General features: G+C 52.9%; 1 protein-coding gene across 1 annotated transcript; it reads left to right on the forward strand.

Annotated features, from left to right (window-relative positions):
- The first annotated feature begins 1,989 nt into the window (after positions 1-1,989).
- On the forward strand, positions 1,990-23,263 carry SLC38A8 (solute carrier family 38 member 8). The gene is made up of 11 exons (XM_016197038.2): positions 1,990-3,006; positions 3,385-3,569; positions 7,052-7,250; positions 10,755-10,896; positions 11,731-11,832; positions 15,232-15,289; positions 17,877-17,991; positions 19,333-19,480; positions 19,879-20,087; positions 21,555-21,606; positions 22,998-23,263. Exons 2-11 carry the CDS (start codon positions 3,387-3,389, stop codon positions 23,089-23,091), a joined length of 1,302 nt encoding a protein of 433 aa, XP_016052524.2. The 5' UTR covers positions 1,990-3,006; positions 3,385-3,386; the 3' UTR covers positions 23,092-23,263.
- Positions 23,264-27,323: the final 4,060 nt, after the last annotated feature.

A 27,323-nucleotide genomic window follows, 5' to 3' on the forward strand; every position in this document is an offset into this window, starting at 1 on the left:
ACAGCCCAGTGGCCAATTTCTAAGTCATGCACGTTAATGGGCAGCTAATGAGGGACCCAGGCAGGGTCAGGGAGGCACAGGAGCTGAGATTAAGGAGTACAAAGCCAAAGCCTGCTGCACTTTCTCCCTGCCTCAGGGGTAGCTTTGGGAGAAAGCAGATGATGGGGCTGCTTTAGAAGGCCTGGGAGAGCTACACCTACCTAGTTGCTGCATGGGCTCCACCTGCTGCCCCACAGCCTCTCCCCCCCTGCCATGCCCCACACCAGCTTCAGACCCCAGTGCAGTAAGAAAGTCCTTTCCCAGGATCCCCAACCTGGGCCTCTATCCAGAGCACCTCGACCCCAGAACACCTCAGACTTCCTGGGAACATTGGCTCATCCCCCGGGCTGAGCCTTTGATCAGGGATTCCCCACTCCCCTGAATGTCTTCCCTGGCCACCTTTCACCAAAGGTGCATAGACGTCTCAGCTCCCAGCACCTCTTCCAAGAAGCTCCTCCAGACTTCCCTCCCTCCTGGAGTCTAGTGAGGCACTTCATCTCCCATTAGACCGTGTTTATTTGTCTAGTTTTGGTCTGCCCGTGGTCTTTCCCCTCCTCCAGAACTTTCTGTTTCACCTCTGAATTCCCAGAGCCTGGCATGCAGTAGGTGCTCAAATCAATTCATGTTTGTCAAATGACTGACTGAATGAGAACACAGATCCCAGGTATGTGGGGTATAGTGCCCTGAATGGTGACCCCTAAAAGATGTTTGTGCCCCACCCAGAGCCTGTGAATGTGAAAAGGGGTCTTTGCAGGTATAATTAAGGATACTGAGATGAGCTCATCCTGGAATATCTAAGGGGGCCTAAATCTAATGGCCACTGTCCTTATAAGAAGAGGAGAGGACATAGACACAGGGAGAAGGCCAGGGGAAGACAGGCAGAGGTTGGTGTAATGTGGCCACAAGCTAAGAAACATCTGGAGCCACCAGAAGCTGGAGGAGACAGGAAGGTCCCTTCCCTAGAGCATTTGGAAGGAGTGCCGCACTGCTGATACCTTGACTTCAGACTTCCAACCTCCACCAATCAGAATAAATTTCTGTTGTGACAATTTGTGATGGCAGACTCAGGAGATTAACATGTTGGGGAAAACATTTGACGTTCCTTTCTCTCTTTTCTAGAGTCTGTTTACACATCCCGCCATCTATTCACTCACTCACTCACTCATTTAGCACTTCCTCTCCAGGACACTGTCAGAGTCAGGGCATGCTGTGGGAGACAACATGACATTGCAGACTTTGAGATAACACAGGGCTGAATCCCAGTCCTGTCACTTGCCAGTGATGACCTTTTTTTTAAATTGATTTTTTATATTTTTTAGAGAGACGGGAAGGGAAAGAGAGGGAGAAAGAGAGAGAAACATTGATGCAAGAGTGAAGTATAAGTCGGCTGCCTCCTGCATGCCCCTCACTGGAGATTGAACCTACAACCCAGGCATGTGCCCTGACTGGGAATTGAACCTACAACCTTTTGGTGTACAAGATGATGCTCCAGCCAACTGAACCACCTAGCCAGTGGTGACCTTTTGAACCACTGGCTTCTCCAGTTCCTGCTCTGTGCAAATATGGCAGCAGCCCCTTGGGATTGGGTGAGCGCTGGTTCACAGTGAGCACTGTTCCCGTGGTGTCAGTGTAAATGCTACCAGAGACGTCGCCCACCTGAGCTCCTAGGCCATAATCCTGCTTCCTTCTCACTGGTGCATGGTGGAAGGCTGGCCCCACTGCAGGTCAAGCGCTTATTGGCCACCTGCTCTGCAGAGCCCTCAAAGGTATGAAGAGAGTGGGCCGCAAGGAGGTAACAAAGTCAAGAGATTGAGACTGTTAGAAACCACGTGGAGAAAATGTGTGGGGCTGATCGGGTGAGGTTCTGGGCATTGAAAATGGTTAACGGAGCAGTGGGGACCCTGCCCCAGCAGTATCAGCACCATCTGGGAGCTGGTTAGCAAAGGTGGTTCTCAGACCCCACCTCAGACCCACTGAATCAGAAACACTAGGGATGGGGCCCTGCAATCTGTGTTTTAACACCCTGGAGGGGCTTTGAGCCTGAGTGCCAGGGATAGACAGTCACATCTGAATTCAAGATCTGACCTTCCTGGGCCTGCATTTTCCAGAACAAGAGCATTTTTTATACTCTACCATCTTAGTGGACAACATGTAGGGTTGGATCAGCGGTCTCTATTCGAAGTGTGGTCCGGGCCCCAGCAGCACCTGCCTCCAATAGCTTGTGAGAAACGTGAACTCTCAATACCTCTCGTGCAGGAATGAATAGGAATCTGCGTTTTACAATACCCCCAGGTGATTCTGTGTGCGTTGAATTGGGAAGCTTCTCCACAGAGTACCTGCTGCCTGCCTGGGCCTTCATGTGCCTTGGTCTACAGTTTCCTGTACCCCACTGCGAAGCGAGTATACAGACCCCCTGGTGCAGATGGGAAACTAGGCTTGTAGAGATGTTGCTAAGAAGTGGCAGACGCTGAGCTCCAAGCTGTTTCTACCCCCATCCCTCAGACTTGGGGTCTCAGACAGGCATGGAAGGAGGAGGCATTGGAGAAACTGACCTAGGTCAGTTTATGAGATCAGGTGTACCCCCTTGATCTCTCCCAGCTGAACTCCCTTTCAAACTCCTGCAGTCCGGGAAAGACCCACCCCCGGGGAGGCGCCTGTGCTGGGGTTGGGGAGCGGAGGGAGTCTTAAGACTTCTCAGGCCAGAAGTCTCAGAAGCTGCAAATTCTTGGGGCAGATGGCTCTGACTTCATATCACTGTTCCCCTAGGTTTTGGGACATGACCCAAACACATGCTCTTTAGGACTCCCTTAATTCGTGACTCATTCATTACCCACCCCAGCAGAGCTAGAATCTTCCTTCTTCCGCCCCTCCGGGCCCTTGAAATGCATCTGAACCACCTGGAGCAAGCCTGAGTCCCTGTTCATCCCCGGTAGCCAAGGACTGTCACCTTGAAGTCTGCATTTGGTGGTAAGGACTAGGGCTGTTGGAGGGGTGGGGAAGTGGAGGGGTGAAGGCAGCCATGGGGAGGAAGGAGTTGGAGGTTTGGAAGAAAAGCGCAGGAGGGGTCCGGTGGGAGAGCAGGAGTGGGGATAAAGGGCTAGAAAGCTAGAGGGGGAGGGAGAGGAGGAGGGAGTGACATTTCTTGGGGTGGAAAGCCATGAGGACCAGAAGTGATGGGCCAATGCGTGCATAAGGTAAAGAGAGAGCTGAGGCACAGGAAGAGGGAGATGTGGTAGCTCTGACAACTGGGGGGGAGACCTGTTGCAGCCAGAGAATGATACCATCTGTGAACTGGGAAGAAAGCTCGAAAACTGTCCCCTCTCTCCACCCCACTGCTGCTTCTAGCCATGGAGCGACAGGCCCCTGGAAGCAGAGGCCTTTTGGAAAAGCCTGCGGCCGCCAGCTCAGGTCTGTCCGCACTGGGCGCAGCCTTCATCCTTCTGAAATCGGCGCTGGGGGCCGGCCTGCTCAGCTTCCCCTGGGCCTTCCACAAGGCCAGTGGGGTGGGCGCCGCCTTCCTCATAGAGCTGGTAAGCCCCTGCGGAGGGTGTTGGGGGGTTCCCGGGGCAGGATCCTCGGCAGTGTGTCTGCAGAGCTGCCTGTCTTAGTAACGCGCGTGTGTGGGGTTTGATTTCCTGCCCTCTAAACTCATGAAGGGAGAAGATAACTGTAGACCTGGGCAGAGAACACCCTCTACCTGCCTGGTCTGCTGCCAGCCAGGGCTGGGGGTGGGGTGGGGGGGGGGGTCTTGGCACAACACCTGGATCCAATCAACCTGACTTTTCAGCTGGGAAAGCGCTGAGAACATGTGGCCTCTGAGCAACCGCCTGGCTAATTGACTTCACTTGCCTGCTGGTCTCAGATCCGTGACTAAAGCTTCAGGCCATGTGTGGATCAGGTCAGGACCAGGACCAGCTGGGACACCCCCCACCCCAGGCTGGGCCAGGCCCTCTGCCATGTCAGAGGCAGGCAGCCACTTCTAGGGGCTTGCTCCATCCTGAATTTCCTGTCCAGGAACCCCAGGGCTGAGCCTCTGTAGCAGAGGAGAACCACTGATTAGCACAGCTGTATTTTATTTGCAAAGATTCTTTTTCCTGGCTGATAGGAGCCCTGTGTTTTGTGGTGAGCTCTTTGGCAGGCATCTCAAACACTTTTTCATGGCAGCCAGCTGATAACCCCATCTAACTGTTTGTAGGCCACAAGTCTGGAGACAAGAAGTCAAATAAGATATTTCAGACGTTGGGTAGTGTCAGGACGGTCATATGACAGTGGGGTGGTCAGAGAAGGCCTCTCTCAAAAGGTGACGTTGAGCTGAGCCCCAGTGGAAATGGAAGAACTTGTCCAGATGCACAAAAGGGGCGGACGTAGCTGTGTTTGGATGCATGCAGCAGAAAGGCTGCCCTTTCAGACCATGAATAAGAAGCTTCCCTCTCCAGCCATTGGAGTTCATGATAGGCCCTGAGGCTACAGGGCAGGGGACATGGTCAGGCATAGAGGTGGCCAGTCGAGGGTGGCAGGCAGCGCTGTGAGGCAGAGCTAGGGGCCTCCAGTCCCCACACTCGGGCAGCAGCTCCTGGGCACCTTGCTGAAATGCAGATGCTGATTCAGGGTGGGTCTGAGACTGCTTTTCTGACAAGCTCCAAGTGACACAGCTGCTGGCATTGCTGGCACATTGTGGTCTAAAGATGTGAATAAATGGAAACCCGGCACAAGGGAAGGAATCGGGCTGGTAATGAGCACGCTGCCCCTCCCTGCCACTCCCCTCCTCTTAGCCGGCCAGACTTCTGCCCTTCTCCTTTACAAGGCACCGACTCAGACTGGGGGAACATTTAAACATCACCACTACCAGGAGGTCCTTGGTGCGGGGTTGTAGGTCTCTCATGACCCCATTAGCATTGGAGGATTACTGAAATTTAATGAACTTGACCCTGTCTTAGAAGCTGCAGAGGCAGAGCCTGGGCGTGGGACAATAAGGGCTCTTTGCTATCCTGCCAGGGTCCCTCTTGAGAAAGCCTCACTGGCAGAGGCTCCCTCTGTCCCCACCTCCCTTCCCTTCATCCACAAATATGTCCTTAGTTCCTGCTATGTGCCGGACTCTTCTCTGGGGGCTAAATGGTAAGCAAAAATGGATACAAGCCCAGTCTTCACAGAACCTAGAGGCTGTGGGTGAGAGATGTTGGAGACCCTGTAATATATGTTCAGTTGTAAGTGTGTCCTTGGGCTGCTAGACCAAGGACCACAAACTGAGTGGCTTAAAACAACAGAAATGTATCTTCTCAGCATCCTGGACATAGAAGTCTGAAATTAAGGTGTCAGCTGGGCTCTGCTCTCTCCCGAGACTCTAAGGGAGTATCCTTCCTGCCTCTACCAGCTTCTGGTGGCCCCAGGTGTCCCTTGGCTGGTGGCCACATCACTCCAACCTCTGTTCCATCATCGCAGAGATTTCTCTTTATGTCTTCTCTTCTGTTTCTTATAAGGCACTTGTCATTGGATTTCAGGGTCATCCAGATGATCCAGGATGGCCTCATCTCAAGGTCCTTAGTTACACCTGCAAAGACCCCTTTTTATTTAATTACATCTGCAGAGACTGCCCAGTAAGTCTCTTGCACAGGTGCTGGAGATGACAGTGTGGACTTGTCTTCTGGGGACCACTATTCAGCACAGGTGCACCCAAAAAGCCACCGTCCTAGCAGAGCCGGGGATGGGGGGCTGAGTCCACCTTGGGGTGAAGTGTCAGGGAGGCTTCCTGGAGGAAATGACCTGGAGAGGAAGGGGAAAGAAGAGTAGGCGTTCCCCCCGCCCCCCAGGGAGGGGAAGTGGTGGAGGCGGGAGGGCGTTGCATGTGGAGGAACCAGCATGGGCAAAGGCTCAGCGGCTGGACTGGGCCATGCGTTCTTCCTGACTCTGAACTTTTGAGTTCCTCTCACACCGCTCAATTAGATGCTTCTCTTCAGCAGCTGTAGTTGTGGCTTCTGGACTAATGCAGAACAAATCTGCTTGTCCAGGGCTGTGAGTGGTGTCTGAAGACGGCCATCCTAGCTTCCCCCAGGCATCTTGGCCGAGCATCCCCGAGCTCATGCATCATTCTTTTCCCCAGAACCATGGCAGGGGTGTTGAGGCCTGGAGACCAAGTTCAATTTGGGGACAGGTAGCTGTCGGTCCTGGAGAGGCTCAAAACCAGTTAGCCCCATGCAGTAAAGGGGGCTCCCACTCATCGATGGGGGTGTCCAGGGGCACAGACACTTTGGAAATCAGTGTGGAAATTTCTAGAGTTAAAAACACGTCTACTCTCTGACCCAGCAATTCTCCTGAATGTGTGTCCAGGATGACAAAATGTACATGCTCAAAATGACTTGTTCTAGAGGGCTCAGCACTTTATTCATGGTAGCCAGAAACTAAGAGCAACCCAGATGTGTGTCAGCAGCAGACTGGAAGAAGCAATGTGACTATATCCGTACAGTGGAGTGGCACTCGGCAAAAATAGGAGGAACAACTGACCACCCAGTGTGGCTGGATCTCACTGATGTGATACTGAGTGGAAGAAGCCAGATACGAAAATATATCAAAATAGAAAAATACTAGATCAGTGGTATCTTCTGGGGACAGGATGGGGGCAGAAAGTGACCAGGAAAGGACAGGAGGGTACATGAGGGTTGTGGTAGAATGTTCTGTATCTTGATAGAGGTACGTTGTACCTCATCAGGTGATACGCTTTTATGCATAAAGCCTATGCAATTTTAGCACTGTCATTTAGACTCGGGGTTTCTAATGCCTCATTTGTCCAACTGGGCAGAATGGTATGAATCCCAGATAAACAGACTGACAGCCAGTGAGGCCTTGACAGTCCACCTGCTCTGTAACTCTGGTTTCAGGGCAGGGGCCCCAGGCCGTAGGCAGCCAGGACCTCTGCAGGTGAGAGGCCCAGTGGAGGGAGCCATATTGAAGTCTCTGGGGGCAGCTGGCTGGGGTGGTGGCCTGTGGCAACACCCTGGCCCACAGTCCTGCTCTGCAGGTCTCCTTGGTCTTCCTGACCAGTGGGCTGGTCATCCTGGGCTATGCTGCCTCCATCAGTGGCAAGGTCACCTACCAGGGTGTGGTTGCAGAGCTGTGTGGACCTGCCATCGGGAAGCTGTGTGAGGCCTGCTTCATCGTCAACCTGCTCATGATCTCCGTGGCCTTCCTCAGGGTGATCGGGGACCAGCTGGAGAAGCGTAAGTATTTGTGCTGGTGGCTGGGTGGCCTCAGGATTCAGTGCTCTTTATGCCCCTTTGGCTCCTGGTTGATGAACAGGACATGGACACTGAGCTGGACCCTGGAGGGACAGTGGAGACCAAGACCACCCCTGAGTTCCTAACGTCCTGGGGAAGGGAGGCTTGGAATTAGTAATTGCCAGCACAGTAAAGAGTCATGGGGGGAGGGGAGGCTGTGGCTGGGATGTCCAATGGGGTCCGCTGCAAAGAAGCCCTATGAGAGAGAACCAATAACACTTAGAGTTTTGGGACATCGGAGACTCTAAACCCCATGCACCTCGGCCTCTAGTTCCCCACTAACAATTTCCCTCTGAGCACGGCTTTTTGCTGCATCCCACCAATTTTGATATGTCCTATTTTCATTTTTGTTCCATTCAAAACAGTTGTTAAATTTTGCTGTGATTTCTTCTTTGATGTTTAGCATTGTATGGTTTGAGTTCTAATTATTCGGGAGTTTTTTAGATCCTTTTTTGGGTTCTACCTTAACCTTTGTCCGCTGAAAGGGAACTTTAGTTCCCGGCAAGGAGTGGGTCCCGCTGGCCGAATTTAAATGCTGACGGAATTTAAATGCCGTCTTTTAAAGGTTAAATACCCAGAAACCTAAGCATATACATTCTTTTTTACAGGCAAAAGGAAAGAAACCATTATTTGTACAGTTGATCCTGGAAAATATATGGAGTTTGTATGATGCTGTCTTTTAAATGCCGTCTTTTAAAGGTTAATTGTATAAGTGGTCAGAGAACACACTCTGTGATCTCCATTTTTGGCATTTGAGACTTGTCTATGGGCTCCCACATTTCTGTCTTGGTGAACATTTTACGCGCTCTGAAAGGATGTGCCTCTGTAGCTGCTGGGTGCAGTGTTCTAGAATTCTCCATCTGGTCACAGTGGTCCACAGCTTTGATCAGATCTTCCAGAGCCTTGCTGATTTTTGGCGTGTTAAAATTGCCAACTGTGAGCCTGGCCAGTATTTCTCAGTGGTTGAGTGTCAGCCCATGAACTAGGAGATCGCTGTTCAATTTCCAGTCAGGGCACATGCCCGGGCTGTGGGCTCGATCCTCAGCAGAGGGTGTGCAAGAGGCAGCCGATCAATGACTCTCTCATCATTGATGTTTCTATCTATCTTTCCCTTCCTCTCTCTGAAATCAATAAAAACATATTTTAAAATATATATATTTAAAAATTGCCAGCTGTGATTGCAGATTTATCTATTTCTGTCTTTAATTCTGTCCATTTTTGCCCATGATTCTTGCAGCTTTGTCATTAGGCACCCACCCACGAATTATCCTTTTATTATTATGAAATATCCCTTTTTGTCTCTGGTGACACTTTGTCACTAAATCACCCTGCTCTGCTATAAACACAGACAGTCCTCTGCCGTCAGCTCAGTGTTTGTGCTGTATTTCTCTTCCGTTCATTCCCTGTGAACCTAACTGTGGCTTGGGTTTCAAAGTGCATTTCTCATAGATAGCATGTGGTCGGGCCTTGCTTTTTTATCATCTTGTGATCTCAGACAGACTTCTAATTGGAATGTAACTAATGATGTGGTTAGATTGCGCCCCACCATTTTGCTGTTTCTTTGGTTTGTTCTCTGTCATGTTAACCATGAAGGAAAAGGCCCCTGGCTCTGGGGTATTGAATTTTAAGACTTCTGTTTTGGGCAGCACTCTTATCCCATAAAGCATTGGGGTCGGTAGATCTGAACCTGCGATGGGTAAATGGGCACAAAATGCCCTGCTTCCAAGTGGCAACTCGGGGTCACGTCAGTTTCACCTCCGGTCACCCGGCCATACTGCTGTGTGAGGAGGACTCCGAAGCTGCGCGCAGGCTCGGGTGTGGCGCGCCGAGGAGATCCAGGCCACCCTGGCTGTGCGGGGCTGACCGGGAGGAGAGAGCCTTGCCTGTGTGTTTCTGATGGACAGTTCTAGAACACTGCACCCAGCAGCTGCAGCTGTTAGGTGTTCAGGGATGTCCTTCTGTAGGCCAGTCCAGGCTTCCCGGAGGAGGGCTACATGGAGGTTGGGGAAGTCACTGAATGTACTGGGTACAGATGCATTGACTATAAGTGGTTGGCACTGAGGACGTCGAGGAATGTCCTAGAATGTGCGGGTTTGGGAAGGAGCCAGTGTAACCCTGATGTCAGAGCTGGGTGTCCTGGCTGCAGGAGATCAGAGGGATGGAGGGCTTGCACCCCACCTATGCGGACACTACTTGCACCCAGGTCCCTGTGCAGCTTTGGTGTGTGCATTCTCTTGGCATCTCTGGTCCAGAATGCCTGCCTCCCCCTCCCACATGGGTGCCTCTGTGCAATGACCGTTATGTGAGACTGTCCCTTGCGTCATTTCAGTAGAAACAAGCTGTTCTCATAAGGCATTTGTTTCTTTGCATGGCTGGCTTTATTGAGCATTTGGTGAGAACAAAGAAAGGGCAGTGCAAGTACTCAGCTCTCAGCCACCCCCAGTGGGTCTGGAGGGGCCGCTTCAGCCCACGGGCTCCGGCCTCAAGCCATCTTCCCTTTGCCGCCATCCCCCTCCCCCCACCTGTCTTGCCTCTGATACCAACTTCAAATTCTCCATCTTACTGTGGCGAAGTGAGATGGTCCCAGGTTCTTTGGTGTGCCTTCCACTGAGAGGTGGGTGGGATGTGTCCCCTCCCCTGAATCAGAGTATGGTAGATGTGATACCATGCCAGTTCCAGGGCTGGCCTTCAAGAGGATGGGCAATTTCCACCTGGGTCTCTGGGAGCCCCCAGCTGGGCTAGACCACTGGTGGGGGTCCATACAGAGAGGCCCCAAGGCTGCAGGAAGGCCCAGTTGAGCCCAGGCATCCCCACCATGCACCTGGTGTGGGGAGAACCATCGAGAACCCTCCAGACTAGCCCTCCCACCAACTAGATACCCCCTAGTGACCCCCACCAGTACCACATGGAGCAGAAGTAGCCAGCTCAGCCCTGCCCCAATTCTTCACATCCTGTTCATGGCAGGTAATCAAGTGGTTGCTCCAGGCCACTGTTTGGGGGTCGTTTTTTGTGCAGCAGTGACAGAACAGTGACTCCAGCACCCTCACCAAAAGGCCACTCCAGGCCCCAGCTAGACCCCACACACCCACTGAGCTCCTGAGCAGAAGCAAAATGGATCTTTTACAAGAACATAAGCGCCCAGGTACCTCAAGGGTAGGTCTTTTTGTCTCACTTGTTGCTGGATTCCAGCCGAAGAGCAGTGCCTGGCTGGCAGAAGGAGCTCAGTGAACATCTGTTGAATGAATTCCTGCAGCCAAATTCGTGGTGGCTTGTGACAGGGTTCCCGTCACGCTTGTCCCATCCCTTTAGACTCACAGGGCTGACTTAGTGCCCATGGCAAACACTGCCAGGGACTGAGAGCTGGGAGCCTGGGGCCAGGACTCTGACAGCTGGGTGAGAGCCGTGCGGGGCTCACTGTGGCCCCCGCCTCCTTCTGCCTTCCTGCAGTATGTGACTTCCTCCTGCCTGGAACGCCGCCAGCCCCGCAGCCCTGGTACACCGACCAGCGCTTCACCTTGACCCTGCTCTCCATGCTGGTCATCCTGCCCCTGTCTGCCCCGAGGGAGATCAGCTTCCAGAAAACCACGAGGTACGGGGAGCTGCAGGGCTCCTGGTAGGGCAGAAGCTTTGGGTCCCCACCATAGTTGACATTTGGGGGGGGCGGGTTCCTGTCCTCCTCTGGCAGGGGAGCTGTTAGCACTGGCCTTTCTATTAGAAGGGGGCAGAAGTTAAAAATTACACAAGTAACATATATGTGTGATAGAAAATATAGAGAACCCCAAAAGACAACTACCATAATGACATAACCTGCTGCTGATGTTTTATTTCATTATTGCAGACTTTATATGCCCACGCATGCATATACACAGGCACAGAGACACAGACGTACACACACATGTTTTCACATTGTGGTCTGTGGCTTTACGTATATTTTTGAAAAAATTAAGTCTGGCAAAAGTATTATACAAATTTGGAACCTATGTTTTCCCTGTGTGTTCAGAGTAACAATGGACTTTTTATCTTGGAAATAGAGAGACAGTGGGTAGAGGACTTGAACCCCCTAGGTGCCCCCAACCCTCCGTAGTCTCTTTTGCACACACACCCCAGCTGAGTCAGGGGTCCTCCTCCCCTAAGTCGGTGCCCTGACTTAGATGCCACGTCTGAGCAGCTGTGTGGCTGTCCTTGGAGAGATGGGGATCCCAGTGGCCATCACAGCCTCACAGGTGTGGCCCGCTTAGGAACTCCACCGATCTGAACTCTGGGCCTGAGAACAGTCCTGCCTGAAGTGGTCTTCCCGCTGTCCCCACTGTGCTGATAGGGAAAGCAAGGCTCAGAGCCGTGGGAACTTTGCCCGACACCTTGCTAGTGTGGGCAGAGCTGGCATTCACTCCGCTCTGTGTTTATGGTCATGCATGTGTGTTAGCTTCCTAGGCACCCTGGCCTCCTGCTACCTGGCCCTGGTCATCATGGTGCAGTATTACCTTGGGCCCCAGGGTCTTCCTCGTGAGCCCCTCCCTGTGCTGAGGTGAGTCTGAGGGAACAGCCTTCCATGGCTTCCTGGGGTGCTGCAGGGGGTCCTGAAGGTAGGATACTCCTCCCCCGAGGTGTGCACAGAGCCCGCTCCTCTCTGTGAAATCTTTGGCATTCTTGATGCCCTAAAGCCCAGCAAAGGCCCCTTGCCCCCTTCAGAATGGACATAGCTGTTGTTAGGACCAGAGACAGGCCAAAGGACACAAAACACTAAGCGCCTCACCACCCTGGGGCTCCTAGTCTTTTGTAGAAGTGGCCCCACAGCCTGGAGGCAGCAGAACTGGCCAGCATGATGCCGGTGCCTAGGCAGAGGGAACGGGGGAGCAGAGGCCAGTGTGGCCCTACAGCCTGAGCAAGGCCAAGAGTGGGGGTGGGGCGAGGGTGTCCTGTGGGGACCCGGAGCCTCAGTGAGGACTGGGTTTTGCTGGGCAGCCACTGCAGGGTTTTGAGCACAGCAGGGGCTTGAAATCAGATCTGCTGGTGACAGCCCAGCTCCATAGGCATGTGAGCTATGAAGTCACCCAGGGCCCTGCGCTCAGAAGGGCCTCACACTTGGTTTAACGCCCTGCTGTCACCACCCCAACCTGGTTAATCATTGTGGAACAGGGTTCCGGCATGTTCATTTTGCACTGGGCCCTGCAAATCATGTGGCCCCTCCTGGCTGACAGATGGGAAGTAGAGTGGGGGAGAGGAGTTCAGGGTGACTCTGAGCTTTGGGCCTGAGCACCAGGAAGGCTGGCGGTGCTGTTTCCTAGGGTGGATAGGACAGAGAGGAGCAGGTGGCTGAGGGAGGGTGGGGGGGGTGAAGTTGGAGTCGGCTTTGAACATCTGAATGAAGATGCCAGGTAGCTTGTCAGACCTGTGTGTCCGGAGTTCAGCGAGAGAGAGAGAGAATGGCCTGGGCTGGAGGGAGAAATGTTGGTGTCAGCTCAGAGATGGCATTTAAGGTGAGGAGCCTGGCAAGGACTGTACTGGGAACCCACAGTGCTCTGTCCAGCAGGAGGTGGTCAGGGGGCAGGAGGGCTGTGGAGTCAGATGTGTTAGCTTCCTGGAGCTGCTGTGACAAATGACCACAAACCTGGTGGCTTAACACAGCAGCAATGTATCGTGTCTCAGTTCTGGAGGCCAGAAGTCCAAAATCGAGGGGTGAGCAGGGCCGAGCTCCCTCTGCAGGCTCTAGGGGAGGATCCTTCCTGCCTCTACCAGCTCCTGGGAGTTGTCAGTGATCCTTGGCTGCAGGATGATGCATCACTCCAGTCTCTGCCTCCAGCGTCACGCCTCGCCCTGGGTGTCTCTTTTCTCTTCCTATAAGGACACCGGTCGTTGCATTAGCACCCAACCTACTCTATGACCTTATCTTAATTTAGCTAATTACATTTATAGGCTTCATCCTGAGTTTGCCACGTGGATGTAATTTGGGCCTGAGCACCAGGAAGGCTGGCAGTGCCATTTCCTAGGGTGGGTAAGACAGAGAGGATCGTCCTGACAGGACACTATTCAACCAGGATAGAGGACAATACAAGGTAGGTCTCAGGTGTCAGTGAACAAAATGTCAGGAAGGTTGGTGTGATTGTTGCTAAATGCTGCTCCTGGCTCACGGGGGACTGAGCCCTGGGCATCGATTTGGAGCCTGGTGGCATTAGTTGGTCAGGGCAGGAGAGAGGTGAAGGCCAGGGTGGATTGGGTTCAGGAGAAAGGAAAGGAGGCAAGAAGGAGTACTTCTGATCAGGGGAGCAGAGGAATAGGCAGGGGATAAGAGGGACAGAGGCCCCAGCCCCTGTTCATGCTGATGGACAATCTCTTAGAAAAGGAAGAACCAATGAGGAGAGGGCTGGACTCACTGCTGATCTGCAGTCTGGCTGGACTCAGGGGAGGGGAGTCCTGTGCTCTGGGGACTGAACCTGAGGCTGGAGCTCAAACTGTCTCTTCCACAGGGCTGCAGTGTGGGCCCAGAGGACGCAGGCAGGCTGGTGGAGCAGTGCAGACATGGGCAATCTGCTCCTGGCTGTGAATAGGAAGTCTGGCGCCAGGGGACAGGGCTGTTGAAGAAAGTCAGGGAGGCCCAGCCTGATGGGGAGGCGCCGTGAGCCCCATCCAGAGTTAGGAATCAGCCAGTAGGCAGCACAGAGCTGGAGACACCACTGTGCATGTGTCCAGTGGCTGCTGTAACAAATTACCACCAACCTGGGGGCTTAAAACAACATGCATTTACTCTCTCACAACTTGGGGGGTCAGAATTCCAAAATGGGCCTCGCTGGGCTAAAATCAAGGTGTTGGCAGGGCTGTGTTCCTTTTGGAAGCTCTAGGCAAGAATCTGTCTCCTGGCCTTTCCCAGCTTCTAGGGGACACCCCTACTCCGTGGCTTATGGCCGTGCCTCCATCTTTAAAGCCAGCAACATTCCTTCTCTCTGACCCCACCTCCATAGTCATAGCTTCCTGAGCCCAAGCCAGGAAAAGCTGATTTCAGGGATTCGTGCGCTATGTTGGGCCAGGTGATCCAGGATAATCTCCACATCTCAGAGTCCTTATCTTACTCATGTCTGCAGACTCCCTTCTATCATGTCAGCTCACATATTCACAGGTTCCTGGGATTGGGACATGGGCCTCTTTGGGGGCCATTATTCTGGTACAACCAGGAAACCCTGATTCTGTAGCAGGTGTTGTTTGCACCCCACTTCACTATATGCCCCTAAAGGTGCTGGGTTCTTTGTACCTAGAGCTGCTTGTTAAAGGAAGCTGGAGGGCCACCATCCTGAAAATTCGGCCCCATGCACACATCTGTCCTTTTTGGCAGCTTGGGCAGAGGTCAGACCATCCCTGCACTGTTAGGGTCTGTTTGATGGAGACTGCCTGTGCTCCCCAGCCCCTAACCTCACTGGGAACAGGCAGCCTCAGAGGAAGGTCCTGCTAGTCATGCCCTTTCCAAGTTCTTCCGGCACAGAGAATGTCAAGTTACCAAAATGTCAGCACAAATGTAACTAGGAAGTGCAACATCTAACGTGCATCCTTTCCCATCTCCCCAAACCTGGTAGTGGATGCAATAATTAAAAATACATTTTTAATATATGCATATTTTTATTGATTTTAGAAAGGAAGGGTGAGGGATAGAGACATCGATGAGAGAGAAACATCATCGATTGGCTGCCTCCTGTACACCCCCTACTGGGGAATTGAACCTCCAACCTGGACATGTGCCCTGACTGGGAATCAAACCGGTGACCTCCTGGTTCATGGATTGACGATCAGCCACTGAGCAAAACCAGTTGGGCAAAAAATTCATTTTATAGTCATGCTTAGTTACATCTTCCTGGTACTGTTTAAAACTTGTCTTCAGGTTGAAGGTTGTTTTGAATTTAACTTCTTGTAATAAACACCTGTTCTCATCTATTTGCAGTCCTGCCTCCTGGGTCTCCGTATTTAGTGTCTTCCCCACCATCTGCTTTGGATTTCAGGTAATCTTAGTGTCAGTGTTGAAGAGAGTGGCATTTTCAGGCTCTGGTGACTCCCTGCTCCCTTGGGAGACTGTGGCCTCCCTGGCAGGAGAGGTTTGAAGACTTGTTCCAGGATGCGATGGGCTGTCTTCTGAGGCTGTGCATGTGTGTTGGAATCTGGGCTCAGTAGGGGGTGAATTGCCACTGAACTTGGGAACCCTGTTGCCTCTAGCAGCCAACAGCAGCAGCATCCTTGTTGGGTCCAGGGTAGAGTGTGGGGATTCAGCACCTGCCCCTCTGTGAAATCCTCACCAGGCCTGGACACCTAGAGCTGCCCACTTCCTCAGGCAGAATGCCTAGTGGGTTCTCCCCCAGGGGCCTTGGAAAGGAAGGATCCTACTTCAGAGGCTTGGAGGCAAGGGCGTCTGGAAGGTGTGCAGGTGGCTGCGTGGCGGGGGCATGGGGCAGAATACACAGAATTTCTGATAGAAAGTCTTGGCGTGAGAATGGGCTGTCCAGCTGAGGGGCTTCTGATACGGTCCTGGGGGGGTTCAGGCACTGACTTCTGAAAGGCCTCTTGAAGAGTGTGTGGGAGGCGGCGAGGCGAGGGGAGGGCAGTCCAGCTGGAGAGGACAGCACGGGGGGGAGGGGGGGAGAGCGTGCCTGGTGGGCCTGCGGAGCTGGAAAGGCTCTGCTAGGTGGGTGCCCCACGGGGTGCTGGAGGTACAGTGGAGGGTGTGGGCTCTGTTCCCTGCCTTCCGATCTCTCTCCAGGTTTTCCAGGCTCCTAGCAGGTGGCAGCTGACTCCATTCTTTCACTGTTTATTTCAGGAAAGATTTGCCTGTCTCCTAAAAACCTACCCACCACACCAATAACAAAACCGCCCCAAAGCAAAATTAGGTTCAGAGGGGGAACTGGTTCAGGAGTGGGGTATCTCAGCTTCTTACCTTGAGTTTTGTCTGCCTTTATCCATCAGCTAGCTCCCGTTTCTGTTCTTCATCTTGCATTTTCTTTGAGAAACATTTTTGAAAAAAATCCTGAAACATTTCCATTTCTCTTCCTTATAAATGAATTGATGGCATAGCTTCTGGGCTTAGCAAGCCGTTTATAGGAATTTCTCACATTTTTCATGCACACCCAATATTTTGAAAGATCTAAAGCGGTGATTTTGCTGTCAACTCTTTGTCTGGATGTGGCTTAACATTCCCTCTCTCTAGCGCCTGAGCACCATATGGTGTGACAAACTCGTACTGGGGGCTGCTTTTCAGACGCTTACCAGGGGTGTCCCCCTCACCTTTGCCTCGGCTCCCTCATCCCATTCTCCTAGCAACCGAGGCCTGGCTGACGTTTCTAGGAACACAGATGCAATATGGGGAGTTGGGAAAAGATGTGAATTGCAGGGTGGGGGTGGGGTGGGGCTGAGGCCAGCAGCGGGGCTGCCAGGGTCTGGCTTGGGGAATCAGAGATCTGGGTGGCGGAGAGTAGATGTGGATGGTGATGGGAAGTGGGGTGAGGAGTGGGGCAAGGCTGCAGGGGCTGTGCGGCCAAGGGGAGGCCACCTCTTAGGAGCTCTGACTTGGTTCCAACACTGCCCCCACATGTAGCAGTGGGGTACCCCCCACCAGCCTGCACAGAGTTGGTAAGAGGGGCCTAGGGGAGCAGAGGTGGAGTGCAGGCTCCGCTCCCAGCCACTCTGGCCACACTCTGGACTTCTCTGTTGTTTTTTAAAATAGCTTTATTGAGATGGAGCTCACATAGCATGCATTTCACCCACCTAAAGTACAACATCCAGTGGTGTTTGTTACATCCACAGAGCTGTGCAACCATTGCCACAGTCCATTTTAGACCATGTCATCACCCCCGAGGAACCCTGTACCTGTTGCCAGTCACTCCCAGCCCCTCGTCCCTCCCTCAGCCCCTGGCAACCACGAGTCTCCTCGCTGTCTCTGCCTGTTGTGGGCGGTTCGTATGAATGGAGTCCTACGGTGCGCGGTCCTTTGTGCCGGCTTCTCTCACTCAGCATCGTGTTCTTAGCTTCATCCACGCTGCAGTGTGTGTCAGTGCTCCGTTCCTTTTCATGGCTGAGTTATGGCCCACCTCAGAAGTCTGGGGGCAGCAAGTGAAAGATACATTGGTACCCCAAGGCTAGTTGTCCTAGAAGGTACTGTGAGCTCACCCTGGGCTGGCTGCTGCCACAGCGGCTGCAATCAGGACCGAGGCCCGTGCCCTCCAGCCCCTCCCAAATGGGCAGATGTTCCTGGTATCTAGTGGGTCGAGACCAGGGATGCTGTTCAACATCCTACAATGCACAGGATGGCCCCTGTGCAGGCTTGTTTGGCTTGTAATTCGAACTTCACATAACATGTGTCTGGCTTCCATTGAAAACATTAGCGCTGTTGAGGCTCTTTCTTGTTGAGGTGTGGTGTGTTCATCTTTTTTCATTGCCATGTAATATTCCACCATATGAATATCTGGCGATTTACTTATGCCTTTTACAACTGGTGGACATTTGGGTGGTTTCCTATATTTTGGGACACTGATGCTTTGTAGATTGTTCTAGGTGAATCTAATGCCCAGCTGCCCCACTGTACCCGCCTCTGTCTTCCAGTGTCATGAAGCCGCTGTCTCCATCTACTGCAGCATGCGCAACCAGAGCCTGTCCCACTGGGCCCTGGTCTCCTTGCTGTCCTTGCTGGCCTGCTGCCTTGTCTACTCGCTGATAGGTAAGGCCCTACCTGGAGCACTGAGGGACTGTGTAGGGATCGGCAGGAGAAATGGGAAAAATAATGACTATTTATAGAGAGCTTGCAGTGTGCTGGGCACAGTCCTATGCAGTTTGAATGTCTTTGTTCTTTTAATCCTTAACACACCATAGGAAAGTCCCCATTTCAGAGATGAAGAAACTGAGGTTCAGAGGGCTTCCATGGTTTGGCCAAGGTCTCCAAACTATATATAGTATAGCTATGACCCTAATCCTGGCCCGGCTGTCTCCAACGCCCCTGCTCCGTGCCCGCTGCCCACCGCTGTCTGATAGGACAGTGATAATGATGGTGGTCATCATAGCATTACATCTGGGTAGCAATTTACAAAGTGCTCTCATGGATTCAATGGATTTGGGTGCTCACAAACCTGTGCTGTAGGCAGAAGGGTCTTTAAAGGTGATGCAAGTGTGGTTCAGAGAGGGGCTGTGATGTGCCCAAGGTCACACAGCATGCCCACGGCACAGCCCAGGCCCCAGGCTCAGGCTGACTTCTGGGCACCTTCCTGCAGCTCAGAGGCTTGCTCTTTTGTTGCCTATTGAGGCCACTGACTTGGGAACTCTTGGGGCTACAGAGAATGTGTCAGGTGCCTTGGACACCATGGTTTCAAGAAACTTGCTGGGTGACCTCTCAGGTCCCTGTCAGTCTGTGGCCCCTGGATTGGAGGTTCATGACCCAGCCATTGAGAGTCACATCCAGATGGTTCAAGTCCAAGGCCTGCAGGATCATGGGACCACAATGAGCCACAACTCTCAGCCAGAGATGGGTGTCTCAGGACAGGGCCAGTGACTGGGATGTGAGAGAGAGAGCTTTGGGTGGCAGGCAAGGGGCCTGGTGCGCTGGACCTGGTTCTGTGCTAACTAGTTGTCTGCGTGATTCTGGCAATTGTTGACACCTGGGTCTTGGTTTCCCCCATCAGGAAAATAGGTGCACTGCCAACTGCTTTCTCTAAGTGCTATTGGAGTGGGATGATAGTGCATGGAAGGCACTGATACAGTTGATACAGTTTTCAGAGCGCTGTGTGCTTCCCAGCAGTGCCCATTCCATGAACAGGCCCCTGGTGGGCTATTTGAAAGAAGAATTAGCAATAGTTTGCCCAGTGGGACTTTTGAGTTAGAAAAAGAGTATCACATAGGCTGAAGACAGGAAAGTTTTGGGAAATGGCAGAGCAGAGAACTCTTCTAGAACCTTCTATCGGCTCTTAGGGAAAACCTCAGAGGTGGTAGAAGCTGGGTGTATCAGAATCGGGATGGGGCACAGTGTTTCCTAATCAGCTCCCTGGCTGCCACCCTTCCTACCTCCCAGGTGTTTATGGCTTCCTGACCTTCGGGGCAGCAGTTTCTGCAGACATCTTGATGTCCTACCCGGGGAACGACGGGGTCATCGTCATTGCCCGAATCCTCTTTGCCGTCTCCATTGTGACCGCCTACCCCATTGTGCTCTTCCTGGGGAGGTGAGGCTGGCTTGGTGGGGACACTCTTCAGCACAGGGCACCGACATGTATCATGGGTTAGTATGTGCCAGGCACTGCTAGCTGGTGTGCTGTGGGGACGGCCATCATCTCCGCTTCATAGAGTAGACGGGGCAGATAATTAGGTAACTGGCCCAGCGTCACCAGGTGGTAGTGTCAGGACTGGAGCCTGGTCTCAAGCCCGCCCTTGACGACCCACCATGTGGCCCCTCACTATTGGCTGCCTGGCATGCACTGCCTGAGGGCTAGCGCAGTGCCTGGGGAGTAAACCTCTGGTGTGCACGGCAAAGGGGAGGGGGCTCTAGGGTGCCCAATGGCAGGCAGGTGCAAGGGCTGGAGCCCCGGGAGCCTGTGTGTGCCTGTGCTGGCATGGCCTCCAGGTCGGTGATGCAGGATTTCTGGAGGAGGAGCTGTGGTCAGGCGTGTGGGCCCAGGGCCCTGGCCGACCCCTCGGGGATGGGGGTCCGGATGCTGCTGACCGTCCTGTGGGTCGCTGTGACGCTCGCCATGACCCTGTTCGTGCCGGACCTCAGCAAGATCATCGGCATCATCGGCGGCGTCAGTTCCTTCTTCATCTTCATCTTCCCAGGTGAGGCGCCCGCTTCCCAGGTCTCCTGCCTGCTTATCCTTTCATGCCCCTCTCAGCAGGGAGTCCCTATGGCGGGGATCAGGGGTCTGAAAGTGGGAGCTCATGTAGGTAGGATGGTCCCGGCCCTGTTTACTGGCCAGGTGTGGGCGGGGGCTTTGCAGACCTTCCCTCATTAAACATCTCTGTGCCTCGATGGGTGCACCTGAAGGGAGCTCCCCACCCCAGACAGGGCGAGGCCTGGGGCCTCCTGCTGGCGTGGCAGGTGCGTAGCAGGCCCGAGTCAGCCGCACAGCGTTCCCCACCTCCCGCTGCCACCACACGCTGCAGGATTTTGTTTCATTTTTTAAAAAGTGTTTCCAGTGTCTTAGCCGGTTTGGCTCAGTGGTTAGAGTACCCACCTGAGGACTGAAGAGTCTTGGGTTCTGTTCCAGCCAAGGGCACGTAGCTCAGCTGCGGGATGAATCCCCAGCCCCGGTCGGGGCACGTGTGGGAGGCAACCAGTTGGCGTGTCTCTCTCACATCGATGTTTCTCTCTCTCCGTTCCACTCTCTCTGAAAAGCAATAATGGAAAAAATATCCTTGGGTGAGGATTTAAAAAAAAAAAGTGTTCAATTACATGAAATTCATATGGTTCAAAGGCACCCCATGAAATCTTCATCCCACTTTGTCCCCGACCTGGGAGGCAGACACGGTTTCTAACAATGTCTTAGGGAACCTTGCCAATGTTAGTGAATATCAGAGTGTCCGCAGGGTTGTGGGTACTGGGAAACGGCGGAGGCCAAGGCCTCAGGGCCACGCTTTCGTCACCTTTGAAGAGCCTTCTGCCTACAAGAAGGAGTCCCTACAAGGGGGTGCTGGTCTCGGGGGGACACCCAGCTCCGCTCTGCCCCTGGGAAGCACTTTCAGATGATTGTTGAGGTCAGAGCGCCTCCTCCTTTGGCCTCCTGGTCCAACTGCTGCCTCAGTCATGCTCATTTGGGGTCTGGGTGGTGCCACTAGCTCCAGCTGTTTCTCGTGCTGGGAAGGACTGGCTGGGACAGGGTTGGGGTAGGGGACATGCCATGGAGCTTTAAGCAGTGCTGTCTGGCTTCAAATCCCAGCACAATTATTGAAAAAACGAAGAAAGAGGGAAAGGAAAGGCAAGAGAATGGCAGCTGCCAGCTGTTGGGCTCATCCCAGGCATGGGCTCGAGTCTGGCCCTGAGTGTCTCATCACAGAGACCCTGGCATGCAGGTATGCTGTCATTGTCACCTGTAAGGCAGGCTCCGAGAGGCCAAGGTTTCAGGGAGATGCTGAGTCACATCAGGCCCTTGGTCGCCACAGTACACTACCTCACCATGAGCAGGGTGAGCCAGGGGCCACCTGAGCAAAGGTCTCGCTGGCCTCTTGGGTCCCTGCTGGGTGTTGACTGAGCTCGAGAGCTCCGGCTCCATAATGAAGAGCTGGGTGGCCCCGTCTCCTCTGCAGGTCTGTGCCTCATCTGCGCCATCAGCACCGAACCAATAGGGCCGCGAGCCAAGTAAGTGTCTCCCGGTGAGGGTGGCAATGTGGGTGTTCTAAGGGGCTCTGAGTGAAGGGAATGTGAACGCAGTAGGGGCTCTGGAGATCCTGTCATCCTCCAGATGAGAAAACTGCTGGCCACAGGAGTAGGGGTGTGTGCACACAGTGAGAGGGAGTCTGAGCCGGGACTCGAACCCAGGCCAGCAGCACCATGGCCTGTTATCTTTCAGTCTGTGCCTGGCCCTCCCTTTGGCTCTGAAGGTTATGGTCTGTGGTTGGAGCTTTATGTGGATTTGGTGTCCTCCTGATAAACGCCCTATTTCCAAATAAGGTCACATTCACAGGTTCTAGGTAGATGTGAGTTTGGGGGACCACCATTCAGCCAATTACAGATGCTCTTAAGTTACAGCAGCCAAGGACTTGGGTCCCACCTGCAGCCAGCACTTCTGTCTCCCACTACCCAAGCTTGGCTTTCCTGCAGTGGCAGGCTTAGCATGGTTCCCTTCTGGGTTGAGAAATTTTTTTCTGGGTGTCTCTAACCCTGCCTTGGGCTCAGAGCTGGCTCCCAATTGTCTGAGGGCCCCTGCACAGCTTGTTCCTGTAGCACTCTTTGAAGTCCTGCTGCTTTTGTTCTGTGCCTGATCCTAGCCCACAATAGTTTAGTGATAGGCTTTCAAGATATTTTTAATTCTAGAGCTGCTTTAGGGCCTTCTGATCCATCAGAGCTGCTTTGAGGAGCCCTGTAGCCCCCGGTCACAGTCACCCTGCTCTCCCCACTTCAGATGGGTGGATGTTTATGGCACCAAATTGCCTCTCTGAGATGCTGCTTGACGAAAGATGGTCTTTCCATGACAACGGACCCTTGTGGCCTTTGTTAATGGGGCCAGAAATATCTCTGGTGGCCCTGTCATTTTGTGGGAATCTTATTATCATTGTTCTTGTCTCACTGTTGCACCGTCTTTTGGTTACATTATGAAGCTGGAGACGTGGCCTTGATGGCTGCCAGTTCCAGCCACCTCTGCCTCCTGCATGCTCGTCTCACCACTGCCCTGATCGTGTGTGACTTAGGGCTTTCTCCTTCCCCCTTATTTTCGGGACTTCTTCCCCCCACCCCAAAAGGAACAGGGATGGAAAGGGAGCCTGGAACTAGTGAATCCTTCCTCCCATTTCTTCGGCTTTGATAAAATATTGGACAGGAATGAGGTTATGAAATAACAGCTGGAGATTTTTAAATTGCCTTGGGGACTTTCTCTCCTGCTGTTTCAGGAACCCATCCCTCCAGAAGGAAGGGTACCCTGACTTTCCAAACCGGTGGCTATTGGGCTTCAAATACGTTTTCTGCGTGTGCTTGGCTTATCTGTGCAGAACTCCAGAAATATGCGTGCTGACATGGATTTGTTGACTTGGCAGGTGCTGCTTGGAGGCCTGGGGAGTGGTGTCTGTGCTCATCGGCACCTTCATCTTCGGGCAGAGCACAGTGGAAGCTGTCTTGGAGCTCTTGTGAGGGGCAGCCATGCCTGGGCAGGAGGGGGGCCTCCATGGGTCACCCTGGTGGGGCTCCCTGGTCCCAGTCGTGAGGCCAGTGTAATCCCATCATAAAGATGCTGGAGAAACTAATACCTCTGCCTTCTCAGGCTGCTCACTGGAGCTTCTGCTCGTTCAAAGGGTCTCTGGTCCAATGGTGAGGGGAGAGCTTTAGTGTCCTGGGGCAGCCCTAACAAATGATCACAGGCTGCTGGCTTAAAATAGCAGATTTTATTCTCATAGTCTTGGAGGCTAGGAGTCAGAGGTCAAGGTGCAAGCAGGGCCACACTCCCTCTGAAGGCTGCAGGGGAGGATCCTTCCTGCCTCTTCCAGCTCCTGGGATTGCCAGGAATCCTTGGTGTTCCTTGGCTTGTAGATGCAGCTCTCTAAGTCTCTGCTCTCATCTCTACATAGCCTTCTTCCGTCTGTGTCTGTGTCCAACTTTCTCTCCTCTTGTAAGGACACAGTCATTGGATTAGCACCCACCCTGATTCAGTATGACCTCATCGTTACTCAATTAGGGTGTGCAAAGATCCTGTTTCCAAATAAGGTTACATCCACAGGTTCCAGAGGTTGGGATTGAACTTAATATTTCTGGGATACATAGTTCAACTCATGGGCCCGAGATCCCGAGAGCCCTGCTGTGGGGTGCCGGGATCAAAGATATGGGGTGAGGGTGAGGGTAGTGCGCAGTGGATGAGAGCCCCAGAAGGGATTTCAGGGGGTATCCATTGGGGATGGAGGGAGACTCAGGCTGATCCTCAGCCTGGGCACAGGGAATGCAGAAATCCTGCCCATGACCAGGCGACGCCCAAGATGAATGCCACACACCTTGCACCTGGCCCATGATCCAATGGGGGTACCCTGAAGAGAGCCCCCGTTCCCTCCACTGGCTGGACCCGAATAGCCTGGAAGCCAAGCAGACTGTTCTCTCCATAGTACCCTCCCAACCCCAAACCAACTCTGCAACGAGGAGTCCCACCTGCGGCTAAAAATGAGGGAGCAAGGGTCTGCCCTGGGGCCAGGGTAGGGGAGAAGAGATGGGGGTGGAGAGGTGCACAGGGGTCCAGCTGCTCCCCCATGTTGCTGTGCTTGCTGGCACTGACCCTGCACAGGCCCAGGACGTCCTGCATGTTTCTCGATTCAGGCCATTCTTCCTCCACCTCAGACGTCTGGTAGAAGCCAGTGGTGCCAGGGGAGCTGAAGTCTCCAGGACATTTCCCTCAGGGTAGGTTCTCTTTGTTATGTGTGAGGTTGGTGGTGATAGAACTGGTTTTTGTTTTTTCCAGCTTGTGCACCTGCATTATTATCTTTTTTGAGACAGAATTCAAATACCAAAAAATTCACCCTTTTAAAGTGTATAGTTTAGTGGGCGTTAGTCAACACACAGAGTTGTATAGCCATCACCAGTATGGAATTCCAGTCCATCACCCCCAAAGAAACCCTGCACCTGTCTGCAGTCACTCCCCATTCCCCCTCCCCTCAGTCCCTGTAACCACTAATTTGCTCTGTCTCTGTGGATTTATCTTCTTAGCATCTCCTGTAAATGGGTTCATACACTATGTGGCCTTTGTGTCTGGCTTCTTTGACTTACTATAATGCTTTCAAATAGTCCATTTTACAGGTGAGGCAACTGAGGCTTGGAAAAATCAAGGCTGCCTGTCCTGAGAGGTAGAAAGTTAGAATTGGGGCCGATTTTGGTTATATTCCCTCTTCCATTTCCTTTCCACTTCTCACTCCACTCCTGGAGTGGCCAAGGGGGTGGGAACCGGTGTGCCTGAGTCCACGGGCAGGGATGGGCCCTCTTCCCTCCTCCACCCTGGCTGCTGGTGGAGGCGAGGAGTTGTGGTTGCAGGTGTAGACTCTGACCCAGTGAGAGGGAAACAGGACCCTTGCGCCCAGCCCCACTTCATCTGCCAGAGCCTGTGTTTAGTGGCCATGACGTCCTCTTGGACAAGGACATGTGTCGGGGCAGAATTGCTTTAATGGGGCATTTATCACCCAGGTGCTGGCAGTGAGAATGGGTAGTCAGTCATTTATTAGTTGTACCCCGTGTGTTTCCTACAAGTGCCGGGGTGCTGGCCAGGAAGGCTGGGGCTGTGCTGGGACCATTCACAGAGAGTCACAGATGAGAAAAAGCATGACCATTTTAGTGCACCATCCAGTGGCATTTAGTGTATTCTCAGTGTTGTGTAACCACCACCTGCATCTGGTCCCAAAACATTTTCACCATCCCAAAGAAGCCACGTACCCATTAGCAGTCACTCCCCACTTCCTCTTTCCCCAGCCTCCGGCAACCAAGAGTCCCTCTGTTTCTGTCAGTTTAACTACTCTAGACGTTTTGTATGAATGGGATCATATAATGTCCATTGTGACTGGCTCCTTTCATTCAGAATAATGTTTTCAAGGCTCATCCACGTTGCAACGTGTCAGAGCTTCCTTCCTTTTCATGGCTGAATAGTATTCCATTGTGTGGATGGAGCACATTTTGTTTCTCCATCACCAGTTGGTAGGCATTTGGGTTGTTTCAGCCTTTTGGCCATTGAGAATCGTGCTGTCATGAACATTTGTGCGCATTTGCTTCAATATGTCTTTTCAATTCTTTTGGGCTTAGTACATACAGACATACCCAGGAGTGGAACAGCTGAGTCATACAGTAATTCTGCCTTTTAACTGTTAGAGGAAACTGACTGGGATTTTAATGTATTAACCTGGAGCTGTTTTTCCCCACGTATCTATGCTGTGTGGCGCAGGGGTCAGGACACATGGCTGGAGGGTGATAGCTCTGGGTTTGGATATAAGTGGTGCTACTTGCTGTGTGACCTCTGGTGAGTTACTTGCCCTCTCTGTGTTCATTTCCCCACCAGCCGATCACAGGATGGCACAGGCAGCACTGAGTGAGACAGCGCCTTCCTAGTGCCTGCCTCTGTAGTATACATTAAGTGGGAGCTCTCCTACCTTTTAAGGTTGAAATTTGTTCTCTTCAGAGCTCGTTTCCACCCACTCAGAATCAAGGAGGCCCTAAGTTGCTTGTGGGCTGCAGTCAGCAGAGAGGCTACAATGTGGGGGGAGCTCAGGCAGGCGGTGTGATGTGTGGCAGAAGTGTAACACCAGCTGGTGGTGTTCCTCAGCTGCACCCCAAAGAGTCTCAGCCCCTGTAAAGAGTACTTTTTAAATAGCTGGGCTGATGTAAACAGTACCAGCTTTGGGGTGAGGTGGGCTGGGTGAGCTTGCTGATGCCTCAGCAGGACCCCGTGCAGTGGTCTCATGAGCCAGGCAGTTCCTGATCTTCAAAGTAGGGGTCTTCTCCCCACTTTACAGACGAGGAAGAGGTTCTGAGAGGCTGGCTGCAAGGAAAGCAGGCCCAGAGATGCACAGCTGGAACCTGAATGTGCGTTTTACTCTTCCTACAAGCCCACATTGTTTTACTGGTATTGCACAAGTGGCAGGACCAAGGCTGGAGGGATCTGCCTTGGTGAGCAGGAACGTCAAGGTTCTAGGCAGCCGGAGGAGGCAGGGCAGTGTGGGCAGAACCTCGCCCAGTTTGATGGCGTAAACTGCCACGTTTCACAGGCTGGCTGCTCCAGGCTCAGAGCAGGAGGTAGAAAGACGCACAACCTGGGTCCAGCCTACCCAGGGCTCCCACTGGGCCAACACAGCTACCCTGTTTTAGGGCCTGTCTCCTCCTCCCTCATGTACTACTGCTCTTAGTAAATGTCCCCCACTGCCCCCCCCCCCCATTGTACCTTAGGAGAGGTACCCAAGGCTCTCGCCTTCTTTGTCCCTTGAGATTTTTGTGTATGACATCTTTCCTGGTAACCAGGACAGGGAAATAGAAGGGGGGATGTCACAATGGTTCCAGAATAGTACTTAACTATTATTTCACGTCCAGGGGCTTGTCTCCTGTCCTGTTGGAAGAGCTCCTTGACAGGTGTGCAGGAAGACGAACTGTGCCCAGAGGTCTGGCCTTTGTGCTCAGCTCCTGGGAGGTGACCTCTAGGACCCTGGGCCTTAAGGTATCAGCCCGACCTTCAGAGGAACTGGAGGTCAAGGTCAGCTGTGTCTACATGACCAACCCCAATGAAAACTCTCATCATCGAGGTTCTGGTGAGTGTCCCTGGTTGGCAATACTTTGTGCAAAATGTCACCCATTAGTGCTGGGACAGAAGTGCTTTCTGTACCACTCCACTGGGAGGGGACAGCTTTGGGCCC

Source organism: Miniopterus natalensis, chromosome 18 (genome assembly GCF_054644295.1).
Source record: "Miniopterus natalensis isolate mMinNat1 chromosome 18, mMinNat1.hap1, whole genome shotgun sequence".
Lineage (NCBI taxonomy): Eukaryota > Metazoa > Chordata > Mammalia > Chiroptera > Miniopteridae > Miniopterus > Miniopterus natalensis.